This window comes from Equus asinus, chromosome 19 (genome assembly GCF_041296235.1).
Source record: "Equus asinus isolate D_3611 breed Donkey chromosome 19, EquAss-T2T_v2, whole genome shotgun sequence".
In the NCBI taxonomy this organism is placed as follows: domain Eukaryota; kingdom Metazoa; phylum Chordata; class Mammalia; order Perissodactyla; family Equidae; genus Equus; species Equus asinus.
In genome coordinates, this window is record NC_091808.1 from 9,080,394 (window position 1) to 9,108,269 (window position 27,876).

Consider the following 27,876-nt stretch of genomic DNA (forward strand, 5'->3'; position numbering starts at 1 on the left):
CCTACGGGACTTCCAGGGGAGGGCCCTTCCCATTGACGCTCCTCGTCTCCCTTCGAAGCCGCTGAGTGTTTCTATTGGCTGGCCAGGATGCCAATCGCAAAGACGGGCTTTCCATTGGCTTCGGGGCGGGCGCTCTGAGGCTAGAGGGAAGGAGAAGGGATCAGGAGCGGGAGCTGAGGGGAGAGAGAGGCCAGTCCGGGTCTGGCCGCTACCGCTGCTCGCCCGAGGTCTTCAGGCCGGGTTGCAGCTCTATCCACGACTGCTGGGCACCGTTTACGAGGCTCCTCCGGGCCAGCGTGGGAGAGCCGCAGGCGGCGGCCGCCGCATCATGTCAGCCAAGGACGAGCGGGCCAGGGAGATCCTGAGGGGCTTCAAACTGTATCCGCCCGGGAGCGGGGCGGGGCCGGGAGGACTTGGGAGGTGGCCGCTCGTGGAGTACACGGGCCAGGGACGGGGGCCGCGCCAGGTGGGTGCCGAGGAGAGGGCGGGCGGAGGAGAAGGAAGGAGCGGCGTCCCGGGCCCCTGGCGGGACCGGGTTCTGACGGCGGGGAAAGGGGCGTCCTGAGGCATGAAGGGGACGTTGACGGGAGCGCCGGGGGTGCAAGCGGCGGAGCCCCGGAATCGGTCAGGGAGAGGCGCCGGGCGTGGGAAACGGGTGGCGGGGAGGCCAGCGTGGGTCCGAGCTCCGGCCCGCACGCAGAAGCCGGGAAGGGGCTGCGGCCCGCGGGGAAGGGCCGAGGGGACGCGGTGGGCTGGCCTTGAAGCCCAGCAGCCTCTTGGGCGGGAAGCCCTCCGCTGGAGCAGGGAAAAGTGGCTTGGAGCGAGTGACCTTGTGTGGGACAAACGCAAATGCTTGTGTTAAACTCTCTCGGGTGCCCGCATCTCATCCCATCCCACCCCACCCCCGTCTTGTTTCTGCAACTTCTCTTCCTCACTTGTGGCTCCTTCCAGGGCTGGAGCAGAGCAAGGTGGGGAGAGGGAAGTCCCAGATCGAACTCTCTTGGCCTTTTGAGGCATTGGACGGTCGCTGCTTCTCCCTCCAGTTTTCTTTCCAGAGAAAATGAGGACCCCAAACTTTTGCGTGAGATGCCTTGAGGGGTTTTGGTCTTGTCCTGGAACTCTTGGCAAAGGGGTCTTTGCGTGCTCGCGTGTGTGGTTAACGCGTAGACATGGTGGAGCTGTCCAGCAATTATTTGATTACATTGGGGGCACGATAGGATATAGAAATCATTGCCTTAGGCCTGTGTGGTGCCTCTTGTGCAAGCCTCTTAATGTAGTGAGGAAGTTTTGTGTTTTATTGGAGTGTTAATCTCTAACCATATGATGAGGATGAAAAAAATGCAATCTTGTGCATTCCAATTTTACATTTTCCTGCTGACCTTAATCTCTTCTTACATCCTCTGCGTACAATATGGAACATTCTTAAATTCCTCTCTCAGTGAAAATGTAGTCGTCCCTTTAGGGCTCCTCCCCTGGAGGTTTAGTAAAGCGCTGTTCTCCGAGCTGCCTGTGTGTGTTCACAATGCCCATTTCACCCCTGCACATTTTAATTGCTTTGTCATAATAAGACACCAAGTTGGCAGTCAGTTTTAGAACACAAAAGGCAAAAAAGTTCCAAGAAGTTTCTATGTACAAATGAGATTTTTCAAATGGAAGATGACCTGCTGTGTATTTTTTTTTTAATGGACAGCATTATTGCCTTTGCATACTGCCATTCATGATATACTTTCAGTACTTTTATGCAGTGAAGTTTCGTGATAGGCTCTTTTATAGCTCCCTGTACCTTTCCGTGTTGCTCTTCATAACGGTGCCTATAAGTAGATAGGGATGGCTGAAGTGTTTCAACAGCTGTGACATGGATTTTATTTTTCCCTTAAGTAATTTGTATTGTTACTTAGCATGTATGCTATAGACAGTAAACTGGAGACTATGGAGAATGGAGAGATTTCAGAAGTTTTTTGTCTGATTGGAATTAACATGTTGCTGAAAACAAGAAGGGGTCCTTTTAATGGCTTTTGAACAAAGCAGAAAGGGAAAGTTCGAGCTTCACACTTTTGGCTCTTGAACCTGTTGAGAAAGAGGCTAAGGGACAAATCTGGGAAAGAATAGAAAGCAGAGCCTGTGTCAGCCCACTAGAAGGGAAGGTAAATGAACCAATTCAGTGATGACGTTAATGCATCAAGAAACGGGCTTTCAGTGAAAGTTTAACCTTAGCTGATTAAATTGCAGGGGAAGCTGCCACATAAAAGGTTAGCGTGGGAGCGATGGAATGCTTATCCTCTGATAGCCTTTATTGGCATCTGAGGATTATGACGGAAATGGAAGGGAGTTCTAGGATTTGCTGCTACCTTCAGGAAAAAAATAAAATTAATGTTTTAGGAAGAAATTACCTATTGTCTACCTTTTATTGGGTAAATTCTTTTTGTAAACTCTCAGAGTGTCTGTTTTAAGAAGTTTTTACTACAAAAGGAAAGCACTGTTATATTCCCTTATCAACAGTGTTGACAATACTGTTTCCATATTGACTATATCGATCTTTTTTATTTTTGCCAATTTGGACAACAAATGATGTCTTGTTTTACTTTGTATTTCCCTGGATCTCTAGATTGCAGGAGAGGTAATATAGCATAGTGGTTACGGGCTGTACTGGACTGTAGAGCTCTACTGCCTGCGTGGGAATCCCAGCCCTGCCTTCCTGGTTGTGTGTCCCTGAGCAACTTCTTTAACCTCTGCCTCAATTTCCTCGGTTGTAAATGGGGATAAAAACAGTACCTGTCTCATAGGGTTGTTGTGAAAATTAAATGAGTTGATATCTAAAGCATTTCGAAAAGCACCTGATGCCTAGTAAGCATTGTGTATTAACCTTTATTATTCTTGTTGTAAGAGAAGTTGCAAAATGTTCTTTTTGACCATTTCTTCTTGTTAATTTTGTTTTTAGTCACTTCACTATTGAATTGTTTATTTTTCTTATCGCTTCGTAGGTGTTCTTTATTTTAATATCTATCCTTTGCCTGTTAAGTATCTTGCAAATATTTTCCCTCAGTGTATTGCTTGTGTTCTTTTTTTGTCGAAAAGGAATTTTACATTATCATTTCAAATTCATCAGTATTTTCACTGTGGCTTCTGCATTTTGTGTCTTGTTTAAGAAAACCTTCCTTATCCCAAGATTAATTAAATATCCTCCTATGTTTTCTTCTCTTTTTAATGTTTAGCTCTCTAATCCTCCTGGAATGTGTTTACACATATGGTATGTGGTAGAAATCCAACTTCTTTTGCTGTTTGGATAGCCACTTGTCCCAGTACTATTTACTAAGTAGTTAGTCCATCCTTTCCCCACTGTTTGGAAATGCTATCTTTGTCGTATACATACTTTACATAAAACATAAGTTTATTTTTGGAATATTTCTGTTTCATTGATCCATTTGTCTCTTCCCGTGCCTGTACACATTGGTTTAATTATTATTGTTTTATGGTATGATTTAGCATAGTTAACAGTAGGATTGATATGTCATGAATAGAGTGTATATGTTTAAAGTCATGTTATAAGGTCCTTATAAATATTTGTATCCCTTTTATACACATAGAACCTTGCCCATATGCCCATAATAGATACTCAATAAGTATGAGTAACATACTTCATAAATCAGGGATAGTTTTTGTCTGAGAGAATTCAGTAAAAGCTTTTGTATTTCCCATAAGTTATTTCAAAAAAGAAATATTTGTAAGATTTCTTTCTCATATCACCTCCATTCTATCCCCTTTCAGCTCATACACATTGTCTTGCATTTTTTTTCTTCTTTGTTAAAAACATAACATTTCCTAATCGTAAATTAAAGTTATGAATGAAATATTACTTGGGAAACAAATGTGATTCTCCTTCAAAGTTTTTGAATTTGAATATTTTAAGTAGCTCATATAGATATTGTGTTTGTGAATCCCATGGTCCCCATTTCATTCATTCAACAAAGGTCTGTTGAGTGACTTTTTTTTTTTTTTGAGGAAGATTAGCCCTGAGCTAATATCTGCTGCCAATCCTCCTCTTTTTTTTTGCTGAGGAAGATTGGCCCTGAGCTAACATCCGTGCCCATCTTCCTCTACTTTATATGTGGAATGCCTGCCACAGCATGCCTTGATAAGCGGTGCACCTGGGTATGTGCACCCCCAGGCCACCGAAGCAGTGCGTGCAAACTTAACTGCTGCACCACCAGGCTGGCCCCTCTTGGGTGCCTTCTATACAGGGCACTGTGCACTTGAAGGATACAAAAATGAAGGAGTCACAGTCCCTTCTTTCCAGAAGCTTAACCATCTTTATGTCTGTTTGGAAGAGGTATCTTCAAAGGCAATGATTTTTTTTAAAATAGTATTTAATCTTTCTACTACAAACTCCAGCCACCCAGAAATGATGTTTGTTAATATTTAATATAGCTAATGTTTAATATATTTGCTTTTATAAAATGGAAGCATAAGTATTATTTTGTAACTTGCTTTTTTCACTTCACAAATCTACCATGTTCATAATTTCCAAAGATACTTTCAGTTGCTTTCAGTGACATAGATTTGTCACAGTCCTCTTATACTAGTTTTCTAGTATAGTCTGTAATGCACTGTTCTGCCTATTCGAATTACTTTTTCTTCAACATAAATATAGAACTTTATTAAACTGATATCAATGAAAAATGACAGACTGCCATAAGAAAGAATTATGCTTTTATGATTTCATTATTTTTAATCCATCCAGAATTTGCTTTAGTATGAAATAGTGATTTAATTTTTTTAAGATCAGCTAATTGTCCACATTTATTTATTTATCTATACTGCAGATGTTAATAAAAATGACTGCCCACAAATCAATAAGGTAAATATTTTAACTCAAAATGGACAAAGGAAGAAAGATACAGAAGAAAAACACAAATGACCAACACAAATTAAGAGATGGTCAATCTTATTAAAACAACAAACTAACTCTTTTTTCCCCAATTAACTGACAAAAATTACAAAGATTGATAATGTTCAGTGTTGGTAGCTATTGGGGAAAAGGGACACTTCATTTCCTCTGTGTGTGTGTGTGTGTGTGTGTGTGTAGCCTTTGTGGAGAGTCATTGGTGGCTATTAGAATTTACATGTAACTGCAGTAGAGCCTAGAGCAGAGGTTAAGAGTGTGGACTGTGGGTTCAGGCTTCCTGCCTCCACTGTGACCCTAGGCAGAGCACTCAGAGTCTGAATCTCCATGTCTGTATCATTTCCTCAGAGGGTGGTTATGAGGACTAAATGAGACTGCGTGTAAAATGCTTAGTACAGTGCCTGGCACATCATAAGTAACAAACATTAACTGCTGTTAGTATTTGTTTTATTAATAATTATTAAAGTTGTTAATAAGAGTAATGTTAATATTATTTAAAGCCACTTATTTTTCTGAGATGTAACCAATGCCTTCATGCTGTTATTCTCTTTTCTTACTGCAAAGCTATAACATTTCTATTTTGCCTCTTTGAAGGAATATTCAGTTAATAAGCATTGACGTACACTTAGTGCTTGTCTGTTTTCTAGGAACAAATCACATTCCACTTTATGGCAGGTTAGCAAAAAAAAAAAGAACTAATTTGGCTCAGAAGGTTTCTGAAAGCACCTCTCACTTGTGTTCTTGCTTTCCTCTCCCATAATTTGCTCCTGGATCCCCCATATCCTCTTTCTCATAGCACCTTCATCTTTGACTTGACTTCCAGTCAAAAATAGTTGGCTTTAAATCTTCTATTCACTTAGATTTTCTTATTAAGAGTAGTAGACTGTTGAACTTCTCTTAAATGTCAGTATTGCCTAATAGATGCCTTGGCTAAATGTTAAAAATGAGTTTGAGGTTTGTGATTTTCTAAAATGGTAAGTTTTGTCTGTCAACCAAAGTTCTGGGAAAGCAACCAAAGCATTCCACCCATACAGCCAGTGAGCACTGTTGGTCACAAATTGTCTAGTGATGGACTTCGTGTAGACTGTGATTGGCAGTTTGTTTTCCAAGAGCCTCATGCATAGACTCTGAGACATTGTTATTGTTATCCTGAATGGATTAAATAAATATAATGTCCTATTGACCGTGTTGTTGAGGATTTTTAAACCAGCTTTCCTGCTTTCACATTTTTGGGAGGAATTTGTAGTATGATTAAATACTTACAGACTTGTTCAGACCTTCTAAATTTCTTTCCAGGATTGTGTATGTGGTTTATAGTGAAACATGATAGTAACTTCTGGAGAAATGGAACATAACTCAGTAAGACTTTCATGGAAAATTCAGTTGTATCATCACAGTATTTGACAGAGGGCTGGCAGTGGTGCTGAGGTTTGGCAGCTCTAGGTTCTTGTTAGGATTGACCTCACTCTTGCCTCACAGGCCTCACTGTCAGCACTCTCCATGATAGAGGAGGACTTGACTTCTGAATATATGGACCTCTCCTTGTTCCTGAGCTTTAGCATCATAGGAGGGTATTTTAAAGACCATCTTGTCTAGTAATCTCACTGTTCAAACCATTGCTTGAATGCTTAAAACTCAAATTGTCAACATTTTAGGAGAAGCATTCTTTTCTTGCTTTTGACCCGGTGATAATTTTGAAGGTGAAAGGAAAAGCAAATATATTTTCTTACAGTCCACCATCCATAAAGATCTGAGTGGATTGAACTAAAGAAGCACACTGTTTGTAGCAAAGAAGGTGATAATCCCACTATAAGAACACATGAGGAATTATTTAGTCTACAGTGAATTGGGGCACGGCAAAGTGGAGCTGGTCTAGAGGAGAAGCGCTTGAAACATGCCATACATACAATAACTGCAGAACTGAAGATGAAAAGAGTTGAGCAAGGGATGTGAGTGTTCCAACGTTTAAAAAACTGTTCTTAAGAGGAAGAATTAAATGTGTGCTGTGTGGCTATCAGAGTGAGTACAAAACTCAAGGGTAGAAGTTACAGGGGACAGAGTTTAGCCCAGTTTCTAACAATTAGAGTTACCTGGAAAAAAAAAAACATTTTCCAGAAAGTATTTTAAGCAGCAGATAGATGGTTGTCCATCAAGTGTATTGCAGAGGGAAATTACGTATGCGTCAGATAAGACATTAGAGGAGGTGATCTCCAGAAGAACTCAAATCCTTTCTAACACCGCAGTTCTTGATTTGGTCACAACCTTCCTTAGTTAATCTTAGGATTCTTGTCAGCAAATATTTCTAATAAGATATGTGTTACACCTAAAATAGGCAAAACATTTTTTGTGATTTGATGTAATTAAAGTAAGATATCACTTTCTTTTTGTTTTTCAGACGACTCTTTTCTTAGATACTCAGTATTGGTGAAGTAATTTGTTTAATGCATTGTGGATCCACTGATTCAGAGTCACACAGAGCAGTTATTGCCTCTGAATTTAGATAAAGTCTAGAGAACTAAACATAAATAACTCTAATATAAATAACACTATAAATATAGCCACCAGGATAAAAGGGGTGGCCTAATAATATCCAACATTCTTGTAGTCTTTTTCAGGTTTTCAAAGCACTTAGATACATTATTACATTATCGCAACAATTCTGTACATTATTATCTCCACTTTATAGAAGGGGAATTAAGGATTGATGAGAATGTCGCTCAGATAAATGCAGAACCTTAATTTAAACCTTGGTTTGTCCTTCTATAAACTGCTGTTTTCTTCAGTAAACCATAATGCCCATCTGGAGAATTTATTTTTTTGCTGTATCGCTGATTTTGAGTTTAAAATTTTTCCTCAGTGTTTAAGTCACGATTTCTTGTTCACTTGAAAATTATTCTCTTCCATTGTGGTCATATCCCCTATATTCTTCTTTGTTTTCCCTTAACTCTTGGATACAGAGGGCAAGGTTCAGACTGGGCTAAGGAAGAATTTCCTAACAATCAGAGTTACCTAAAAAATGGACATTTTCCAGAAAGTCTTAGTCTGCTAGAGCTGCTATAATAGAATACCCTAGACTGGGTGGCTTGAACAACAGACGTTTATTTCTCAACAGTTCTGGAGGGTGGGGAGTCCAAGATCCAGGGGCCAGCTGATTTGGTTCCTGGTGAGAGCTCAGTTCCTGGCTTGCAGATGGCCACCTTCTCCCTGTGTCCTCACATGGTGGAGAGAGAGTGGATGGGCAAATGGTAGGGGAGTCATAACTATACCATGTGTGGCACTGCTGCCTGGGTGACAGTTCTGTTGGGAACGGATGGTTCGTGGACAGGTCACTACTATCTTGAAAGATGAGTAGGTGTTGAGCAGTTTAATTTTTAAGATACTGGAGAGTAACAGTAAGGAAAGTGATGACATGAAAAATGAGGGAAGAGAGTGTTTCAGAGGGGAGTTGGCGTCAAGAATAAGGAAGAATAAGGATCAAAAACCACGTCCTTGGAATTTCTGGAAATTTCATTCATTCAACGAATATTTGAGACTACTGAGAGCCCCATGATACGTTTTAGATCAGAGGTGATCTTTTTGAGAAGAGAGGCTATTTGAGGAAACAAATTAACTATAATCTGCCAAGATTAGAAAATGGAATATAGATGAGAAAATAAAGTCACCAAGAATATATTACTCTTTCAAGAAACCTGGTGTTCTAGAGAAGCAGACATTAGGGGAGTAGCTTGAGCAGGTAGAGAGATTTTATTAAAGAATAGAAATCACTTGTTTAAGCCGTCTAGCTTTGTGCAAGTTGCTTAACATCTATAAAACAAGGATAATGCTTTCTCTGTCAGCCTTACAGAGATCTTATGAAACATGAAAGAAATAATATATGCCAACTCACTTTAAAAACCATAGCTCTACAGAGCCATTATGTTTACTATGGCATTGTTACAATTATTTGTTTATCTTTGCTTTAAAGTTCAGGTTGCTTTCTATTTTGCAAATTTATAGGTTTCGTGTTTCAGGGTGTTGATAAAGCCAGAGTGTAAGTGATTCTTTTTTACTCCAGCTTAGATATCTGAAGCCTTTTTTCACACTTCTGGGAAGTAATGGTGGCTGTTGAGTGATAGCAAAGAAAGCCCTCTATATGACACATATGTCCCATTTGAAAGCCAAATCATCTTTGGCTTTGCTTTTTATTTTTTAAAAATTTTTTAGAAGATTGGCCCTGAGCTAACATCTGTTGCCAGTCTTCCTCTCTTTTTTTTTCCTCCCCAAAGCCCCAGTACATAGTTGTACATCCTTGTTGCAAGTCAATCTACTTCCTCCATGTGGGATGCCACCACAACATGGCTTGATGAGCAGTCCTAGGTCCTCGCCCAGCATCGGAATCTGCAAACCCCAGGCTACTGAAGCAGAGTCCGTGAACTTAACCTCTCAACCACAGAGGCGGCCCCACCTTTTATTTTTGTAAGAGGGTTGTAACTTGAGGAAGTTGATTTCCCTCTTAATACTGTAGCATTTTTTTTAAAACTAGGTTAAATTCAGGGATCTCTGAATGTAGATTTTGATAGGATTCAAAGCAATATTTCTATGCGTGCGAATAACATATGTGAAACAGTGGCTGATCCTTTTGGGAATGTCCCCTTGGGAGAGGGCCTTGTATTATCTCTTCTTCAATCAGGAGGTTCTGGGAAGCAAATAAAAATGCAAAAGGAGTCTTTAAGAATCTCTTTGGCTATGTCTATTTTAGCTCGTTTCTGACCGGTTTCAGGCACATAACTGCACATACCAGTGGAATAATAGGCTTAGTAGAAAAAGAAAAGTTTGTTTCATTGTTTGATTTTGCTAGTTAGAAGACTGTGTTATGTTTCAAATAGCGATCTTTTTCTCATTACTAAATTACTTGCCTCCACTGTTTCCCAGGCCAGTTTGAATTTGGATTGTGTGCTTTCCAAGCACAGTAGCTTTGCCAGCGCCAGAGTATTATTTTACAGGGATATTACCACTGATTACACTGCTGCATATTGTGTTTCAAGGATACTGAAGCCTGGTTTCTCAGGGCTCCATCTATATTTCCTCACCATGTTCCCCATAAATAGGAAAAATACCACAGGGAAAGTCACCGGGAAATTATTGGGCAGAGTAAGATGTTTAAATGTCCCTGAATTGGAATTGGTTCTTAAGGATGTACTAAAAGACAAGATGCTCTGTATAACCAATGCTGGTGCAGAAGAAGCCTAGAAGGAGGGTTTTGACAGAAGTGATATTTAAGAAGTAATGAAGGTGGGAGTAAAAGAAGGACGTGAGTTCAGAAAGTGAGTAAGGAGGAGAGAGTTTGAGAGGGGAGAGATCATAAAGGCAGAGTGTTAAAAGACAGAGAACAAGAAGAAAAAGAAAAAGTCACAACCAAAAACTAGGAAAGCAGAGCAAAGAAAGGCCTTGCTATGATGAAAATGCTCAGGATACCACTAAATACAAACTCCCTTTGTTTCCTGCTGGTCGCTGCAGCTCTTCCACCCCAGAGGAATGAGAAGGGAGAGGTTTTTCTTATGCCCGTGACCTTGGTGTTGAAGCTTTGCCTCCCGTTGCTGTGGTCTGCCATGGTAGATATTAGCATACATCATTATGTGCTTAGTCAGCCATTTTGCCTGAAAATTTGACTTACCTTGAAATTCCTCAGACTACAGGTAATGAGCTGCATGTCCGTATATAATTTACAGGTACTCTGCCAAGTCATGAATTCAACTTATGCAGGATGGGCTTTTAAATTCTACTATGTTTTCCCCTGCAATTTCGCTGACTGACTGAGCCGTTCTCCTTAGGGAGAATGGAGGTTTTTTTTGGTTTGTTTGCTTTTTGTTTTTTGCTGAGCTCCAGCTCTAAATTGCCCTTTCCATGGCCCGCTGAACCCTGAATTCGTAGCTCTCCTGCTTTGGTTCCTAGACGCTCTTCAATGAGCCTTGCTTTCTAGTTGCTCAGCCTGAAAGAAAATTCTAATAATCCCTCTGACTTGCTGTCATGCTCAGTGCAGTTCAGCACATATTTGAGTATCGATTGTGTGCTGAGCACTGAGAAGAGAAGGGCAAATAATATAGTGCCAATGGAAGCTGACTTGTAAGCTTATATGCACAGTACATTCTGTGATGCAGGTGTAAACAAGTGTACAAGAGCACTGAGGAGGGATCCAATAGCTTTGCCTCGGGTGTATCAGGGGCCACGCTTAGAGGGGAGGTTGACAGCACTAGGTCTTTAAGGAGAGTACTGGGGGGGGGATGCACATTCTAGGCAGAGTGGAGCGGCTGTGCTAAGGCACTGAAGCACAGGCATATAATGTCTGGGAAGTGCAGCAGCTAGGCACGGCCGGAGGATAGTGTGCATCTAGGGGCTGGCGTAGGAGGTGACCCTGGAGAGTGGAATGGATGCAGACACTAGACTCAGTGTCTTCCTCCCTCCAGTAGTTGCCTTCTTGACTTCTTCACCCCAGGCTTATAGCAGTTTATTATACCTGCTGCCTCCTGGTTGATTTCTTCAACCTTCCTACTGCCTGTTGATTTCCTGTTCTTTATCAAATTGTCCTTTCTACTTGACACTACCTTCCTATCTCACACTTCTCTATTGCTTTTTTTAACTTACAACCCTTTTTTTAAAAAAGTCAGTATTCCCCAAACCTCTTTACAAAACCTGAACTTTATATGTTCCTTGGAAATGTGTATGTCTGAGGATGGAAGGACTTTTTTTATTGGACACACACATAGGATTAAACTGAGACGGAGTCCAAAGCAGAGAGCTTGTCTTTCTCTAGAACTGCGCTTCTTCAACTATCACTGGTAAAGAACCAGGTCTTTACTTCTAATTTTTCAGACCAATGTTTTTATAAAATAAATAAAAACGAATTATTAGACAAATGACATATAAAATAAAAGTGAAAAAAATTTATTATTAGAATCAACAAACAGATTACTCTGCTAAACTGCTATTAAAAAATTGGAATGTTTATCTTGTCACAGACTGGTAAAAAATGGATTCACAAACCAGCGCCATTCTGTGGACACATTTTGAGTAACCCCAGTACAACTTGTGCCTGATACACAGTAGAACTTCAGTGCATATTTGGGGAAAAAATATGTGAATTAGATGGTTAGCATGATTATAGTAGTAGGAAGGAAGAAATGATAGTAGCAGCTGTCTTTGGAGAATTGGGAGGAAATAATTAAGTGAGAAAGTAAATTGCACTACAATAATGTTACCCTCCATGTAAGACAAACTTTTTCACATCACTCTCTCTGAACATCGTTCCTTTGGCTCTCTAGTGAGGCAAATATATATTAGTAAATCACTTGTGTGAATTTCTGAGAAATACTAGTTTTGATCTTGCTGTATTTGTAAAACTTACTTAAATGTTGGCAGAAAGATATCAACCTGCTTATCTGAACTAGCTCTTATGAGCAAATGTACAGTTGGCTAGGATTGATTTCAAATACTAACCCCGCTGTTTGAATCAAAGTGTTTCTCCATGTCATGATAAGGACCATACTGCCAAATGCTCTCCTGGCCTGAGATTTTGTTTCCTTCTGTGTCTTCTCAGAAGATTAGCTGAATAGGGTAATAAGTCTTCTTATCAAAAACTTTGTAACAAACAAATAAGGCTTCCATGTCAATTAAGATAATTTCAGATTGCTTACAACACTGCAGATTTTCAGTTCTTAAAAGCAAATTGTAAGGTCTTGAATCCCCTTCAAATGAGAGGAATTCACAGAATCATTCAGGGGATAGGAAAACAGGAGTTCTGCTTTTCAACTTTCAAACACATAGCTGCATTTGAAGGAGAACATTATTTTGAAATATTTAAACTAAATAATATTTGAATGCAACTTATAATATAGAAGTTTTATTACCATAAATAGAATTTTGTTTCCATCATGGATCAGTACAGCATCAGTAACTCAATACATCATCTCATTCTCTACTAAGCATATCCCAAGAGAACATTGTTCAGAAGGGCAAAAGGACCATTTCCATGGTATATTTGGGGGTCTGCCTGCCTTGCTCTCCCTCTCTTCAGTTCCCTCAGCTCTTGTAGCTCTGGAGGGCTGCAAAGATACCCAGGACCCTGCAGATGACTGAAGCCACTCTCTTTCCAAGAGTATGTAGGTTGGACAAACTCTGTCTGAATGCTATGTAATTTACTAGCTATGAGCTCCTGAGAAATGTATTTCACTTCTGAGAACACCGCTATTTCATGTGGGCGCCAGTATTAGGACTCAAAAATAAAAAAGAGAGGGGCTCTTAGTACAGCACTTGGCATGTGTATTGAATGTAGGTACTCAGATGTTAATTCTTTTACCCTGCCTCCTCTGTCTTTGAGGACTAGGTTTAAGCGATGAATGTACCAGATGCCAGAGAAACCGGGAAATATTGTTCACCTTTTCCCTGGCCTTATACTGTATGCAATTATCAAGTTAAACAAGACTGTTAGGAAGCTAGCTCTGAAAAAGGCAAGAGTGAGGGCTTTATCTGTCTGCATTGATAATAAACCATAGATTAAGAATTATCCACCCTTACAGGCATTGTTAGGCTAATGCAATGAATGGGGTTTCCTTTAGCCTTTGGAGATTTTATAGAAACTCAGAAGAGACACCCGAACCTCAGACTGCGTCTATTCTCCTAATCCTGACTGGACTGGATTGTCTGGCCACATCCCTTGTCATTTAAAGGTGGAAGAGACCAACGCCTCAACTAGTACTAGATCTGCTACCCGGACGTGGTCATAGGACTTGACTTGACCATCCCAGAAGATGCTGCACACCAGGGAATTCTTAACCATGTTTGGATTGCAACCTATGTGTCCTATTGGAGGGAATTATTTTTCTAAACTTCCTCTTCAAATCCTTTCTCGATTTTATCTATTTTGATGTGATTCAGTAATTTCTGGAAAGTTTGCCTAAGCTAGAAAATAGTTTCTCGAGTCACGCAACACGTCCTCTTTGTAAGTATATCTATCACACATCAAGGATATATAAAAGATCAAGAATTAGGGGGCCGGCCCCGTGGCTGAGTGGTTAAGTTCACGCACTCTGCTTCGGCAGCCCAGGGTTTCCCCAGTTCGGATCCTGGAGGCGGACATGGCACCGCTCATCAAGCCGTACTGAGGCAGCATCCCCATGCCCCAACTAGAAGGACCCACAACTAAAAATATACAACTGTGTACCAGGGGGCTTTGGGGAGAAGAAGGCAAAATAAAATCTTTAAAAAGTAATAGTAATAGTGCTAATTTAAAAAAAAAAGAAAAGAATCAGGGACCCCCAAAGTGAGTGAGTTCTAACCTGTGGAACACACTAGCAGCATAATCTGAACCGGTGTTCCATGACACCAAAGGCATCCTATGTCCTGCAGTATTTGGAGGTGCCTTTCTAGCCTCATGTCTTGGAAGGATTGCTTGTCCTGTACCCTGAGCTTAGGAATCATGACTCATTCATCTATCCCCTAGTCTTGAGGATAGCCTCTCCCTGGTACAAACTGGGTGTGTAGGATAGCTGATCATATCATATAAATGTTAAGAGCCTGGATGTTGAAATCAGGCAGTCAAAAACCAACTTTACCGCTTAATTGGCTTCCTAAGCAAGGTACTTGCCATCCCTAAACCAGAGATTCCTCATCCATGTAAGGGCTCTAATAATAATGTCTATTTCATAGGCTTGTGAGGATTAATTTAGATATAGATAAAGCAGTTAGCTCATTATCTGGCACTCAGTACACGTTAGCCATCGTCATTATGCAGTAAAGAGGTGCTGGATGTAAAGATCAGTGGTGCTGTTATGATTGCGTATGTTTCTGCCAAAGATTCTTACACCTGAGAGATGTGTAACATGAATCATCTGACGACAGAATTCTTCCCATTTCTTGGTAAAATCTTCCCTTTAAGTTTTTTCTGTTCATTTATACAGAAATTTACTGGGGCTGGCCCCATGGCCAAATGGTTAAGTTCGCGTGCTCTGCTTCGGCAGCCCAGGGTTTTACCAGTTTGAATCCTGGGCGCGGACATGGCGCCACTCATCAGGCCATGCTGAGGCAGCATCCCACATGCCACTACTAGAAGGACCCACAACTAAAAGTACACAACTAGGTACTGGGGGGCTTTGGGAGAAAAAGGAAAAATAAAATCTTTTTAAAAAAAAGAAATTTACTTAGATATGGCCCATTTGATAAGGAATGTCAGATAAAGTGTGCCAGCTGATTCATATAATTGCTCCAGATAATTTTATTTGAAAGTTTTCCTATTTTACTGTCTTTAGAAATTATTTTGGAGGAATAACGATCTGGTAGTACTTAGAAATATTTTTATATTAAATATTGAGTTTATCATTCTAAAAAATATACTAAACGTTTCCAACTTCTATGGAAAAGCCCTCAGGAAAAAAATGTTTTTCCCTTCTCTTTTTTCTTACAGCTCTAGTGAAGTTTAGAAATTTGAAGAAGGCTATTGTCAAGAAGCTACAAAGGGAACCCAAGCTTGAGCTTCTTGACGTTCTTTCTGCGCACAAAGGGAAGCATTTGGGCATACAGTTCACTGTTTGTTGTTGGTTCCTAAAGCACTGCCAGGGGAGACTTAGACTCCTGGGGTCTCTTCTTAAGTCCCCAGCGGGGAGTTGATGGAAGATGGTTATTAATCTACACCAACTTCAGTTTATTAGCTGTGCTGGTTCTCAAACATGGTTTTGGCAGAGAAATGAATTCTTCAGATCCCCTTTCGGTGTTTCTCTATCCCTTTCCAGTACTGCAGCCAAGGGTTTCTTTTCTTCCTTAACAATTTTTAGACATTTGATCTTTTTCTCTCACTGCCCACCTCTCTTCTCCCCCATGCTAGCTTGCCCTTCTTTATGCACACAACATATATAAGCTCTAATGACTATTTTTCCCCTGAAAAATGTGTTGTTCCAGACTTTCAGTTCCCTAAAATCTTATTTCCTAGAAATAACTTTTAACTCCCAGTATCAGTTCTTTGTTCATCCACTGTAGACACCCTATCTCTAATTGGTGGTATAGAACATGGGCTTCAGTGGCTATAATTTTTTCTTTCTGTTCTTTAAAAGTTTTCATTCCCAGAACCCTAAAGCTACTCAAAGTATGGTCCCCAAGACCGTAGCCTTGGCATCACCCAGGAACTGGTTAGAAATGCAGAATCTCGGGTCCTACCCCAGACCTACTGAACCCGAATCTATATTTTAACAAGATCCCTGGGTGATTTGTATGCACGTGAAAGTTGAAGAAAGCATTGCTGTAAATTATGTTTTGCTCAAAACGGGGAAAACTCTGTCAAGTAATGGTTCTCAGCTCTGCTGTTCAGTGGAATCACCTGGGAAACTTTGAAAAATCCTGATGCTTGGGTTCTATCTGGAGATTCTGGTGTAATTGGTCTGAGGGGTGGTCCAGGCATTGGGAGTTTTAAACACTCCCTAGGTGATGCTAATATGCAGCCAAGGCTGAGAACCACTGTTGTACATCAATCTTTAATTTGTCCTATTTCTTAGAATATCATGTGTATTCTAATCAATGCAAGACTAATGACTAAAAACACTATATTTTTTACAATTCCGTTTAATGAGAGAGGAAGTATATATGCATAGAAAAAATTGGAAATATATACACCAAAATATTAAATGGTAATTATGGATTACAACTATTTGTTGTTTTTTGTCCTCTATTTTTCCAATCTTTCTATAATAGCCATGAATTCTTTTGGTAAAGAATCTTCATATGTGTATATACACTTTTTAATAAATGTGGTCACATCATCCATGCTTTGTAAACTGCTTTTTAAATTTTAAAAATTTTTATCCTTTTTCACCTATCAGTATATTAGAAATATTTTCTCCTACCATTAAATATCACTTACATAGGCCTTTTTATTGTTTAAAGTGAATCCTTACCCAAGATGACTGGATTTTTACCTTAAAAATTACGTTTGCATACTGACTGGGGTCTTTGAGAGACCGACTGTTTGACTCCTGGACACCTTTCGTGTTCGGAAGCTTTCCTTGTCCACGGAAGGGGAGGTGTTTAAATGGAGCTGCTGAAACTGCAGTGAGTGAGGTCAGAGCAGACCTTCCCAGAGGCTTTTGCAACTGTCATCAGTTGAGTGCCAGCATTTTTTTGAGCTCTTAAACACATAGGAGTTGCCTTTACCGTCCTGGAAGAGGCTGCACCCCAGGGAATTCCTAACCATGTTTGGATTGCAACCTATGTGTCCTGGTGGAGGGAATTATCTTTCTAAACTTCCTCTTCAAATCCTTTTGGTTTAGTTGGAATTGTGCTTCAGGACAACTAATATCTCTTACATTTTGAGTTTCCTCTGCATTAATACGTACATTATGATATGGTAAGCTGGAAAATCCTTAGAGCAACATCTTGAAAACCTCAGTGGTGTGTGGTTGGCCAAGCTCTGTTGTAATCAAAGAAAGTCAAGTAATCCTCTTTCCCAAACCTTGGGAGTAAATACCAGTCCTACAACTTCAAAAAAAATGATTCGCCTATAAAATTGTTCTGTTCTTGACCTGGTCCAGTTGCATTGTATGGAAAAAGAATAATTTTACTAATGGTTTCTTTACAATCAGGAGAAGGGAGACATGTTTTGGAGTTGGAGAACCTCTCTAAAGACGCAGGAGAACAGCTCTGTTTCTCAACTTTTTACCTCGTTTAACCTTTTCTCTACCAGAACTTGTATATAAAAGTTTCAGAAATGGGTGGTTTTTAGTTTCAGAGAAGTAGCCTTGGTATTTTACTCACAGAATTGAAGTTCTGACTAAAAGAGCTTTTAAACTTAGCGTTTCTTCTCAGGAGAAGCATTCCAAGGCACTTCACAACCTAAAGACTTCAGGAGCTGTTCCTATTGACTAAGGTCATGACAGGGTGGAGTTTGATCTGAGTTTGTGCCTTAACCTGAGATGGTAGCGCTATCGACCTTGGCTATCTTGTCTGCATATGCAAATCAGGAAGAGATGAGACCTCTGGGTGCGGCATGGTATTGAAAGGTGATACAGGTTAGTGAGTGGATATTCAGCTCTGGAGGCATGTTCTAGACACTGATACTTATCTTATCTCGCGAGACCTGATCACAAGCAAGCCAAAGATGGTACTTTGTACAAGCCTCCATTTATAGATTGTCCTTCTCACATTGCGTTGTAATTATTCTTTTACCTGGTGTTTTCCCTACGTGGAGGAGAACTATGGGAATCATGTCTTATTAATCATAGTCTATCCTAGCCCTGAGCCTAAGACTCACAAATGTTCGGTAAATGCTGGACGACTGAAATGTCCAATTTAGCCTTGTTATAATCCAAAACCCTTTGGTCATATTCAAATCTGGGTTAACGTGATATTTTTTAACCAATTGTAAGTTGATTGTTACTTAACACCAGTGTTTAACAACTGTAAAGCAGATGACTTCTGGACCTTCTGGAGGGAAAATAATTATGAAGACTTTTATCTAAAATTATAGCACAATTTGGGGATTCGATTTTTAGACCACATTTGTTTATGTTCAGAATGATACTGTGTTTTAGAGGATGTGTCTATACTGTACTGTCTGTTATCATAATGCCTTAACTCTTAAATAAGATATGATAATTCAAATTAAGGAAAGAATATTGCTCTGACCACTGGTGTTAATGTATTAGGGAAATTAAACGGATGAGACACATGTTTGATTTTGGGATACCTAGCAAAGCTATTGCTCTGAAGCATTGTTTTGACTTCTTAACCCTTAGTCAAAAACTATTTGTAGTAGTCAGCTTGGAATCTGTTTATCCTGAGTAATAGTTTTTTGATTTTTAAAAATTGAAATATATGATTGAGATTAGTGTAAAATATATATTGTATATTAAACTGTGTTTCAGTATGTACCAAATGACTATTTTAAATGAGTTCCAAACACTATATATAAGAGAACATTCATCAAGAAAAAATTGTAATAAAATAAAGGAATATTCTATGCAAAAGAGCCATTTCTTTGTAAGCTTAAAAAGTGGCTTAGTAGAAGAAAGATCTAGGTTCTGTTCCATCTCACCAGCTGTGAGGCTTTAAGTAAGTCTGCTAATGTCTCTGAGGCGGTTTCTTCATCTTTAAATGGGGATAATACCTGCTTCAAGAGGGTCAGCTGAGATAATGTGTGCAAAAGTGATTTATAAACTTAAGGTGCTGTGCAAATGAATGATGGATTTTCACTGATGGCCTTAGTGGGGTTGATAGCCCAGTTCTGTATTTTTTGTTATTATTAGAGCAATGGTTTAGAAAACATGAGGGTGGAAGGTTTATTTGGGCCTGAGAAATAACTAGTATTGAGCTTTTCATATAAATGCAGAGGTCATGTGCAGACCAGACTCTTTTTTTTTTTTATTATTTACACACTAAGACTGCAAACAAAGATGGAACAGGTTGTGCTAGATTCTCCTTAGTGTTATTTTTTCCAAGTTTTATTGAGATGTAATTGACTTATAATGTGACTTTGTTTTTCATATGTTTGTTTTTCAGAATAGATCCAGACGAAGAAAATATTTCATCTTTGTGCTGGATCCTTTCCATTCCTACAGACCCCTTTTTCACATGATTACCAAGTGTCTCTGATTCTTTTCTGGATTTTTGCTTTTGAAACATTTTGTGACCCTTTTGTTCATTTTGAAGGCCTGTTCTTGATATCTGTATAATTGTTATATATATATATATAAAAACATGGGCCAGCCCCCATTGCCTAGTGGTTGAGTTTGGTGCACTCTGCTTTGGCAGCCTGAGGTTTGTTCCCAGGTGCAGACCTACACCACTCGTCTGTCAGTGTCCATGCTATGGCAGTGGCTCACATGCAAAGTAGAGGAAGATGGCAACAGATGTTAGCTCAGGGTGAATCTTCCTCAGTGAAAAAGATGAAGAATGACAACAGATGTTAGCTCAGAGCTAATCTTCCTCAGCAAAAAAGAGGAAGATTGGCACAGATGTTAGCTCAGGGCTAATCTTCCTCAGCAAAACAAACAGCTTTATTGGGATATAATTCACCATAACATACAATTCACCCATTTAAAATATACTATTCAATGGTTATTAGTGTATTCACAATGTTGTGCAACCATCAGCACAATCACTTTTAGGACATTTCATCACCCCAAAAAGAAGCCCTGTACCCATCAGTAATCATTCTCTATTTCCCCTACCCTTCCACCCCAGCCCTAGGAAACCATTAATCTACTTTCTGTCTCTATAGATTTGCCTAGTCTTGATATTTCATATAAATGGAATCATAGAGTATGTTATGTGGTCTTTTGTGACTGATGCCTTTCACTTAAGATAATGTTTTCAGGGTTCATCTGTGTTGTAGCATGCATCAGAACTTAATTCCTTTTTATGGCCAAATAATAGTCCATCGTGTGGATATGCCAGTTTTTATTTATCCATTCATGAGTTGATGAACATTTGGGCTATTTCCACTTTTTTGGCTATTATGAATAATGCTGCTGTGAACATTCATGCATAAGTTTTTGTGTGAACATATGTTTTCATTTCTCTTGGGCATATACCTAGCAGTAGAATAGCTGGGCCATATGGTGACTCTATGTTTAACCTTTTGAGGAACTGCCAGACTCTTTTCCAAAGTGGCTGCACCATTTTACATTTCCAACAGCAGTGTATGGGAGTTCTAATTTCTATACCTCCTCATCAACACTTATTATGACTTTTTGGTAATAGCCATTCTAGAGGGTATAAAGTGATACCTCGTTGTGGCTTTAATTTGTATTTCCTGATGACTAATGATATTGAGCATCTTTTCACATGCTTGTTGGCCATTTGTGTATCTTCTTTGGAGAAATGTCTGTTCAGATTCTTGCCCATTTTTTAATTAGGTTATTTGTCTTATAATGGAGTTGTAAGAGTTCTTTATATATTCTGGATCCAATTCCCTTATCAGATCTATGATTTGCAAATATTTTCTCCCATTTTGTAGGGTTTTTCACTTTCTTGATAGTGTCCTTTGAAGCATAAGAGGTTTTAATTTTGATGAAGTCCAATTTGTTTTTTCTTTTCTCACTGTGTTTTTGTTGTCATATCTAAGAAGGCTTTGTCTAACTCAAGGTCACAAAGATTACTCCTATATTTTTTTCTAAGAGTTTTATAATTTTAGCTCTTACATTGGGGGCTATGATCCATTTTGAGTTAATTTTTAAGTATTGTGTGAGAGTTGGGTGTCCGACTTTATTTTTTTGCATGTAGATATCTTGTTGTCCTAGCACCATTTTTTTGAAAAGACTATTCTTTCTCCCATTGAATTGTCTTGGCACCCTTGTCAAAAATCAATTGACCATAAATGTGAGATTTATTTATTGATTCTCAATTGATCTGTATGTCTGTCTTTATGCCAGTACCACACTGTCTTGATTACTGTAGCTTTGTAGTAAGTTTTGAAATCAGCAAGTGTGAGTTGTCCATCTTTGTTCTCCTAAGATTGTTCGGCTGCTCTGAGTTCCTTGATTTCCAGATGAATTTTAGGATCACTTTGTCAATTTCCACAGAAAAGTCAGCTGGGATTTTGATAAAGATTAAGTTGAATCTGTAGATCAACTTGGGGAATATAGCCATCTTAACAGTATTAATTTGTTCAATCCATGTAATTCTTTTTTGACCTGTTTGAAAGAATAACAAAAAGCATTGTAAAGAAAGAAGTTCTTTGCTCTCTCTCCACAAGTAAAGAGCCTCTAGGGAGAGTTTGACAAGGGGATGAACAAAGGGGGAAACCTCAGACCGGCTGTTAGTCATCCATGAATCCCAGTCTCCCAGCTCAGGGAGTTGAATCTACAGAGCCTTCGAGAATCCACGCCCAGGGTTTCCAGAGGCTGGCAGCGCACTGGTCCCCTACTGATGGGGATGTATATTCCACTCCTAGTATCCTAGGTTGTTAGAGACAGTAGAGCCAGGGGTGGGGCCTGGGGCATACTTATTTCCGAAGTAGATGAACCTGTTGTTTTTGTAGCCTTTAAGCCTTTAACTTTCCTGACATGAGAAGTTTGCTTTTTGTTGCTGTTGTTTTATGGCTGTTGGTTTCTTCTTCTTTTTTTTCTTAAAGATTGGCACCTGAGCTAACAACTGTTGCCAATCTTTTTTTTTTTTTCTGCTTTATCTCCCCAAATCCCCTCCAGTACATAGTTGTATATCTTAGTGGCAGGTTGTTGGTTTCTTTTGTTTGGCTATTTTGGAGTTCTTTTTTTTTTCTCCTCTTCTTCTTCTCCCCAAGCCCCCCAGTACATAGTTGTAGATCCTTCAGGCTGTGTTATGTGGGACACCGCCTCAGCATGGCCTGATGAGCGGTGCCATGTGTGCGCCCAGGATCTGAACCAGTGAAACCTGGGCCACCAACGCAGAGTGTGCGAACTTAACCACTCGGCCATGGGGCGGCCCCTTGGAGGAGTTCTTTAAACTTCATCAGCCAAAATAGTTTGAGAGTTAGCAAGGTAAAATTTCCAGGTTTAGCTCAGAGACCATGCTTTTTCACATCTGGAAACTATAGGCTCCTAAAGAGGCCTAATGTGTGATGATGCCACTGGAAATCAGTTTGTAAACATAATTATAATATCAGTTAATGGTTCATTTTTTTTTCATTTAATTCTTACCCCCCAAAAAATTCTACTTGTATGTGGTTGCACTCTCATGTAATAGATCAGAGTAAAGGATAAATACTAGTGGGGTCCATCCTTCCCATGCCTTTTAGGGTTTTGTCTTTCTGACTCTTAAGACTCACACTCTTTGGAATGTTACCTTTGGGAAAAGTTGGCCTCTTCTATACTCAGAAGACTTGGCTCCTTCCATTAAGAGCCTCCCCCTCCCCCCCACCCCCCAGAAAACTAAAGGAGGATAAAGGATGCTTTTTGCTAATGGAAACTTGGTTTTTGTTCTTGATGTCTGATGGCTTGATTTCTGACTGGAAATGATCTTCCTCTCTTAAAACAAAACATGGGGCCTCTAGTATGCTTTCTTTCTGAAAGTCAAAGGGTAACAGCAGTCCCTGGAGGAAAACACAGGTTCTGGCTGTTTGGGGAGTGATGTTGAAGCCACATCTAGTGACAGTGCTCAGTCCTCCCTGGGGGAAATCTCCAGGTAAGGGAAGAGCAGCAGAACTGGCTCATTAGGACTGCCTAGTGATCGTTTGTAGAAATCCTCGGCAACTTTCAATTTTAAAAATAGTAAATCAGTCAAAAAAACCACCTGCATCCTCATCCCACTAGTTACTAGCTGTTTAATATTAGGTAGAGCTTTTAATATCTCCAAACCTTAGTTTTCCCATCCCCAAAGTGAAGTAATAGAGATAACGAGACCTAACTCATGGGGTTTGTGTCTGTAAAGCACCTAATACAGGGCTCGGCTCACCAGTGTTACTGAAATGAAGTATATAAAGTATGAGGAAACAAGATCTAAGTATAAAAAGTTTAAATGTAAGAGATAAAATAACAGGGCACACAAACTATTACATGCTAGTAAGACTTTATACTCAGAGAAAAGAGTGTATTTGGACAATAATATTAATACTAATCTAGTGAGTACTTACTGTGTTCCAGGCACTGTATAATTTTACAGTCATTAATTTTCATTGAAACTTCACAAAAATCATCTGAGATAAGTAGTTATTACATTATGGAGATGAAGCAAACTAAGCCGTAAGAAGCTAAGCCCGAGTTCCCGAAACTGAAATGGCAGAGCCATGATCCGCACCAGGGCCATGAGACTCGGCGCTGTGCGTTACCCACACGGTCCACTGATGGGAGGAGAGGGCGCGCAACTGCGTGTGAAGGAATGCCCGCATATGGAGAGGCAGAAGGGAAAGAAAAGGGTGTTTCGGGGGGAAATCAGGCTTGGGAAAAGCAGGGAAATGATTTCGGGGGATGGTGTCACAGGTACAGGCAGGTCGGAGGGGTTGAACCACTTTCCCTGGAGCAGATGTTTTCTGAGGTGAACTGGAGACACCTCAGTTAACTCTGGATGTTGGACAAGGGTGTGTGTCTACACTTGATCCAGTGACAGTGGAAGGCACTGAAAGATTTTTGAGCTGGGAGGTGACACAATCCAAGTGATATTTTAGAAACAATAGTCTGGCAGTAGTGTACAGATTGGATTGAAAAAACCGTGAAGATGGAAGAAATAGCAGGCTTGGTGACTGACTGGAAAGGAAGGTCAGGGAAGGTCATGAAGGTCGATGCCCAAAGAGACAAAGCCCTCAGGCAATTTTGGCACCAAAATAAATGTGTTGAAGTTGGAAACCTTGAGATAGGCTATAAATGAGTCCATGACTCTGTTCCTGTGAACTTCCTGTACCTCCCAAAGTACAGGCTCCTCCAGGCACCGGTCCCTTCTGGGGGTCTCATCCCCTTGCTCCCCAACACCCTCTGTCAGAAAGCCCTTTCTAGTCTGCACAAAGTCCCCTCCCTCTCACTGCTGTCTCACTGGAACCTGACCCTCCCCAGGGAGGTGGCTCCCTGGGGACCCTGGGGAGGACAGCTCTCTCCCTCAGCTACTCTAAGGGACCAGTTGAACAGGTGAACATTTGCATTTCTCCTGTGTTTTGCCTAGTGTTCTTTTGAAAGCGGATTATCTTTTTCTTATATAAGTGCTCCTCATAAAGACCTTGTCCCCTTGCTTGTCATAAATCTTCTTCTAGTTTTTCAATTTGACTTTATCATGATTTTGCGATGTCGAAGATGTTCTGTTTTTACTTTCTGAAATACTTTTAAAATTAAATTTAATTAACTCAAATAATACACAAATACATTCTCCTTGTAAAAACTTAAAACAATTCGACTACGTGATCTCTGTCCTCACCCCTAGTCCCCTCCCCCTCCTGCTGAAACCACTCAGGTCCTGAACTTTTCCTACGGAATTGTATATACTTTAGTCTTTTTATGACTTCTCTTTTGCTTTTCTGCTTAGAGGCCTTCCTCATCCTTGGGTCATATAAATATTATTTTATTGATCTCTAACTCTCGAGACCAGTTGGCGTATATTATAGTAACAGTGTGAGATATCCACTTTTCTTCACTGATTTGGAATTTGGCATATACAGAAGCCTTAATCTCTGCAGGGGTCATGATTAGGTTTTCTGGTGTATCAATTTGCCTATCTTTGTGCTAGTAGCACACTAACTGCAGCTTGAAGTAACTTCAGTGTACTTTCCACCACTACCACCTACATGTTCTACATTAGCTTTTTTTTTAATTTCATCCTTGAGGGTTTTGAAGGGCCTCCCTTGTTGGCATCCTCCTCCATCAGACTATTACCAACTCTTTTCCCCTCCTCTCTAAAATAAAATCAATTTTCTCTCTTGAATTCCTTAATTTTTATAAAGTACCATTATTTTTCTAGTGACTGGGTTCAGAACCACCGCCAGCTGTTTATAACTCAGCAGCTCTCTCCACGGCTATTAACTCCTCTGCATCCTTCCCTTCCCCCGAAGCCTGTAATTCTCAGGGTGAGAAATAAAACTCCAGTCAAAGGAGGACAGGAAACTCCTCCTGGTCCTTTCCAAAGTTTCTCTTGGATAGCCTCCCGGCCTCTCTTTGCCTTATTTCCCTATTGAAAATTTTTGTTATATTACTGAGGAAAAAAATGAAGAGATAAGGTTTAAACACAAGAAAACAACAATGGGATATTGAAGGCCATAAAGAAAAGCACAGCCTTAGAGTCTTAAATGTCTGAGAAACTAGTAGTGTGGATGTGCATATGGGTGTCTAGTTCTTTATTTTTAAACTTCATTTTAAAATAATTTTAGCTCACAAGTTGCAAAAATAGTACAGTGACCTTTTCTATCCAGTGCCCCTCAATGATAACATCTTACACAGCCAAGTATGTTATCAAAACCAGGAAATGGACATTGGTGCAATACCATTAACTACCGTTTTACCTGGATAACATACATTCTAGAATTGCCCTGAGAGTTCATCTTGTGAATAACTGTGCAAAAGAGTCGGGGACCCGGCTGCTTTCAGCTGTCTTATTTACAGTCACACTCAGCAATGTATATTAAAAGAAGTGAGAAGTTGAGCAAAGAAACAAAGGGTCACCAGGAGCCTAGTGGACTTTCTGGTCAAAGCCACCTCTCCAGAGTTTCCTTTCGTTCCTTCCTCTGACAGACGTTTCCATGTTCCCCAAGTAGCCAACCTAGCAGATTACTCGTCCTGTTTGGTATGTTCTGTCTCCAGTTGCACCCTGTTTCCAGGGGAGGAGCCAGGAGCCAGGAGCCAGGTTAGGCAGGGGAGGGAATCCATAGCCTCTGCTGTTGTTACAAGTCAAAAGCAAACCCTGTAGCCCTCCCCTGTGGCTTCTGAGACAAAGGAAAATAATATGACAGGGGCACATTGACAGTGGCCACCTCTGCCGGCAATTCCTAACACAGCATAGAGTTTCAGGTTCTCTAGGTGGAGCAAAGCTAGTGCTGCCTTGGAAGTTGTTTCCCATACAAATCATTGGGGCTTGGCCCTTGCTTGAGGCAACATTAAAAGTGTATGGTTATTATAAGGTGGCATTAATATGACAGTGATGCATTTCAGGTTCTTTGGCTTTAAAAAAAGGAAAAAAAATGTAGCTTTATGAAGACATCAAAGGAATTTTCTTTTTTTAAAGAGAGGTCTTGTGCAGTAGGGAAAGATATATTACAATGGTGTGACAAATTAAGTTCTGGCTTTTTAGGGGGTTCAGTATCTGAAATATGAATGTATCTAAATGAGGTATAATCTTTAGAAATTGTTATCATCTAACATGACTGGAATTCTTCCCTATCACATGAAGACTTACCATGGACACACCCTGCCTTAAGAAATCACAGTAAACAGAAATTCACTTACAGCTCTCAGATTGGGGCTTTAAAGGTTAATAGGACAGAAAATTTGTTCCATTTATAAGATAACTCATTTGGAGCCTTTAAAAACAGTAAATTCCTACAGAGCTTTTAAAATTGTTTAATTTACAAAAAAAAATCTTCATTTTCACACAACTGTTTTAAATTGCTAAAATTAAATTCACCTGTATAAAAAGTGTTTTCTCTGTGCTCGTACATTAAGGCATCTCACAGGATTTTTGATATGGTACCTTTTTCTAGTTAAATGTGTACATTCAACTGACCAGCAAGCAGACATACTCATTTATTTTCAAAAGCTAGCAAATCTCTAAAAATGGTATGAAAATATAAAGGAGACTCGTCATATTTTCTAAATTATTGTATTATTTATAATAATAATATCCCATTTAAAAGTAATTCTTTGCACTTGGTCGTTTCATGCTAATAGAGCTAACGATCTTTGTTTCTCTGGCACAGCTTTAGGAACGTGCCCCTGTTTTGACTTTGGTAGCATCTTTAAAAGATTCCATTTTCCAAAGTTTATAATTCTAAAATGTTCTTAAACTGGCAGGAAAGCATTATTTCTAAAATTTGATTATTTTTGAAATAGATTGAAAATAAGAACCGAGTCCTAGATAAGTAAGAACTGTACAATAACTCTAAGATACTTGTTAATAAGTGCCATGAAAAAGAGAGAAATTTATTTGGACTTTACAAAGTAGAATAAAAATAAAATACTGATTAAGAAATTAGTCCTCTTTTTGCCTTAATTCAAACATAATTCTAAAATATTCTTTCTTAGAAAATGTACCCTATAAAAAATTAATATTGACTATTCTTATATAGAGTACCCCAAACCTAATAATCTGTAAGCAGCTTCTCCATTGTTCATTCTTCTTAGCCATATTACCCAAAAGAAAAATAAAATCTTTGCTAAGTACTTTTGGTACACTGGAAAGTTACTGATTGACGTAACCAAATGCCAGGAACTCACAGCCAAAGATTTCCGTTGTTTTGCTATCAACTCAACAAGAGGAAACACCTCTGCCCTCAAGAAGCCCATAATCAAATTAGGGGAACAGTAACTAGTAGACAAAACACCCACTAAAAGCACAAGGAGAGTTCAGAATAA

At 39.6% G+C, this 27,876-nt stretch overlaps 1 protein-coding gene across 2 annotated transcripts in view; it reads left to right on the forward strand.

The window, feature by feature from the left end:
* Window positions 1-121: 121 nt before the first annotated feature.
* The window catches only part of PDE6D (phosphodiesterase 6D), a 45,393-nt gene continuing 17,638 nt past the window's right edge, over window positions 122-27,876 (forward strand). Inside the window, exons 1-3 of one of the 2 annotated variants that reach the window (XM_070489412.1) lie at window positions 237-378; window positions 17,837-17,925; window positions 19,415-19,452. Coding sequence is in view for 1 of the 2 variants with exons in the window: in XM_014862514.3 (XP_014718000.1) it covers window positions 329-378 (50 nt within the window). In the remaining variant the exon portion in view is untranslated. Of the gene's footprint in view, window positions 379-17,836; window positions 17,926-19,414; window positions 19,453-27,876 lie in introns of both variants that reach the window. The other variant, XM_014862514.3, reaches the window with a different exon arrangement.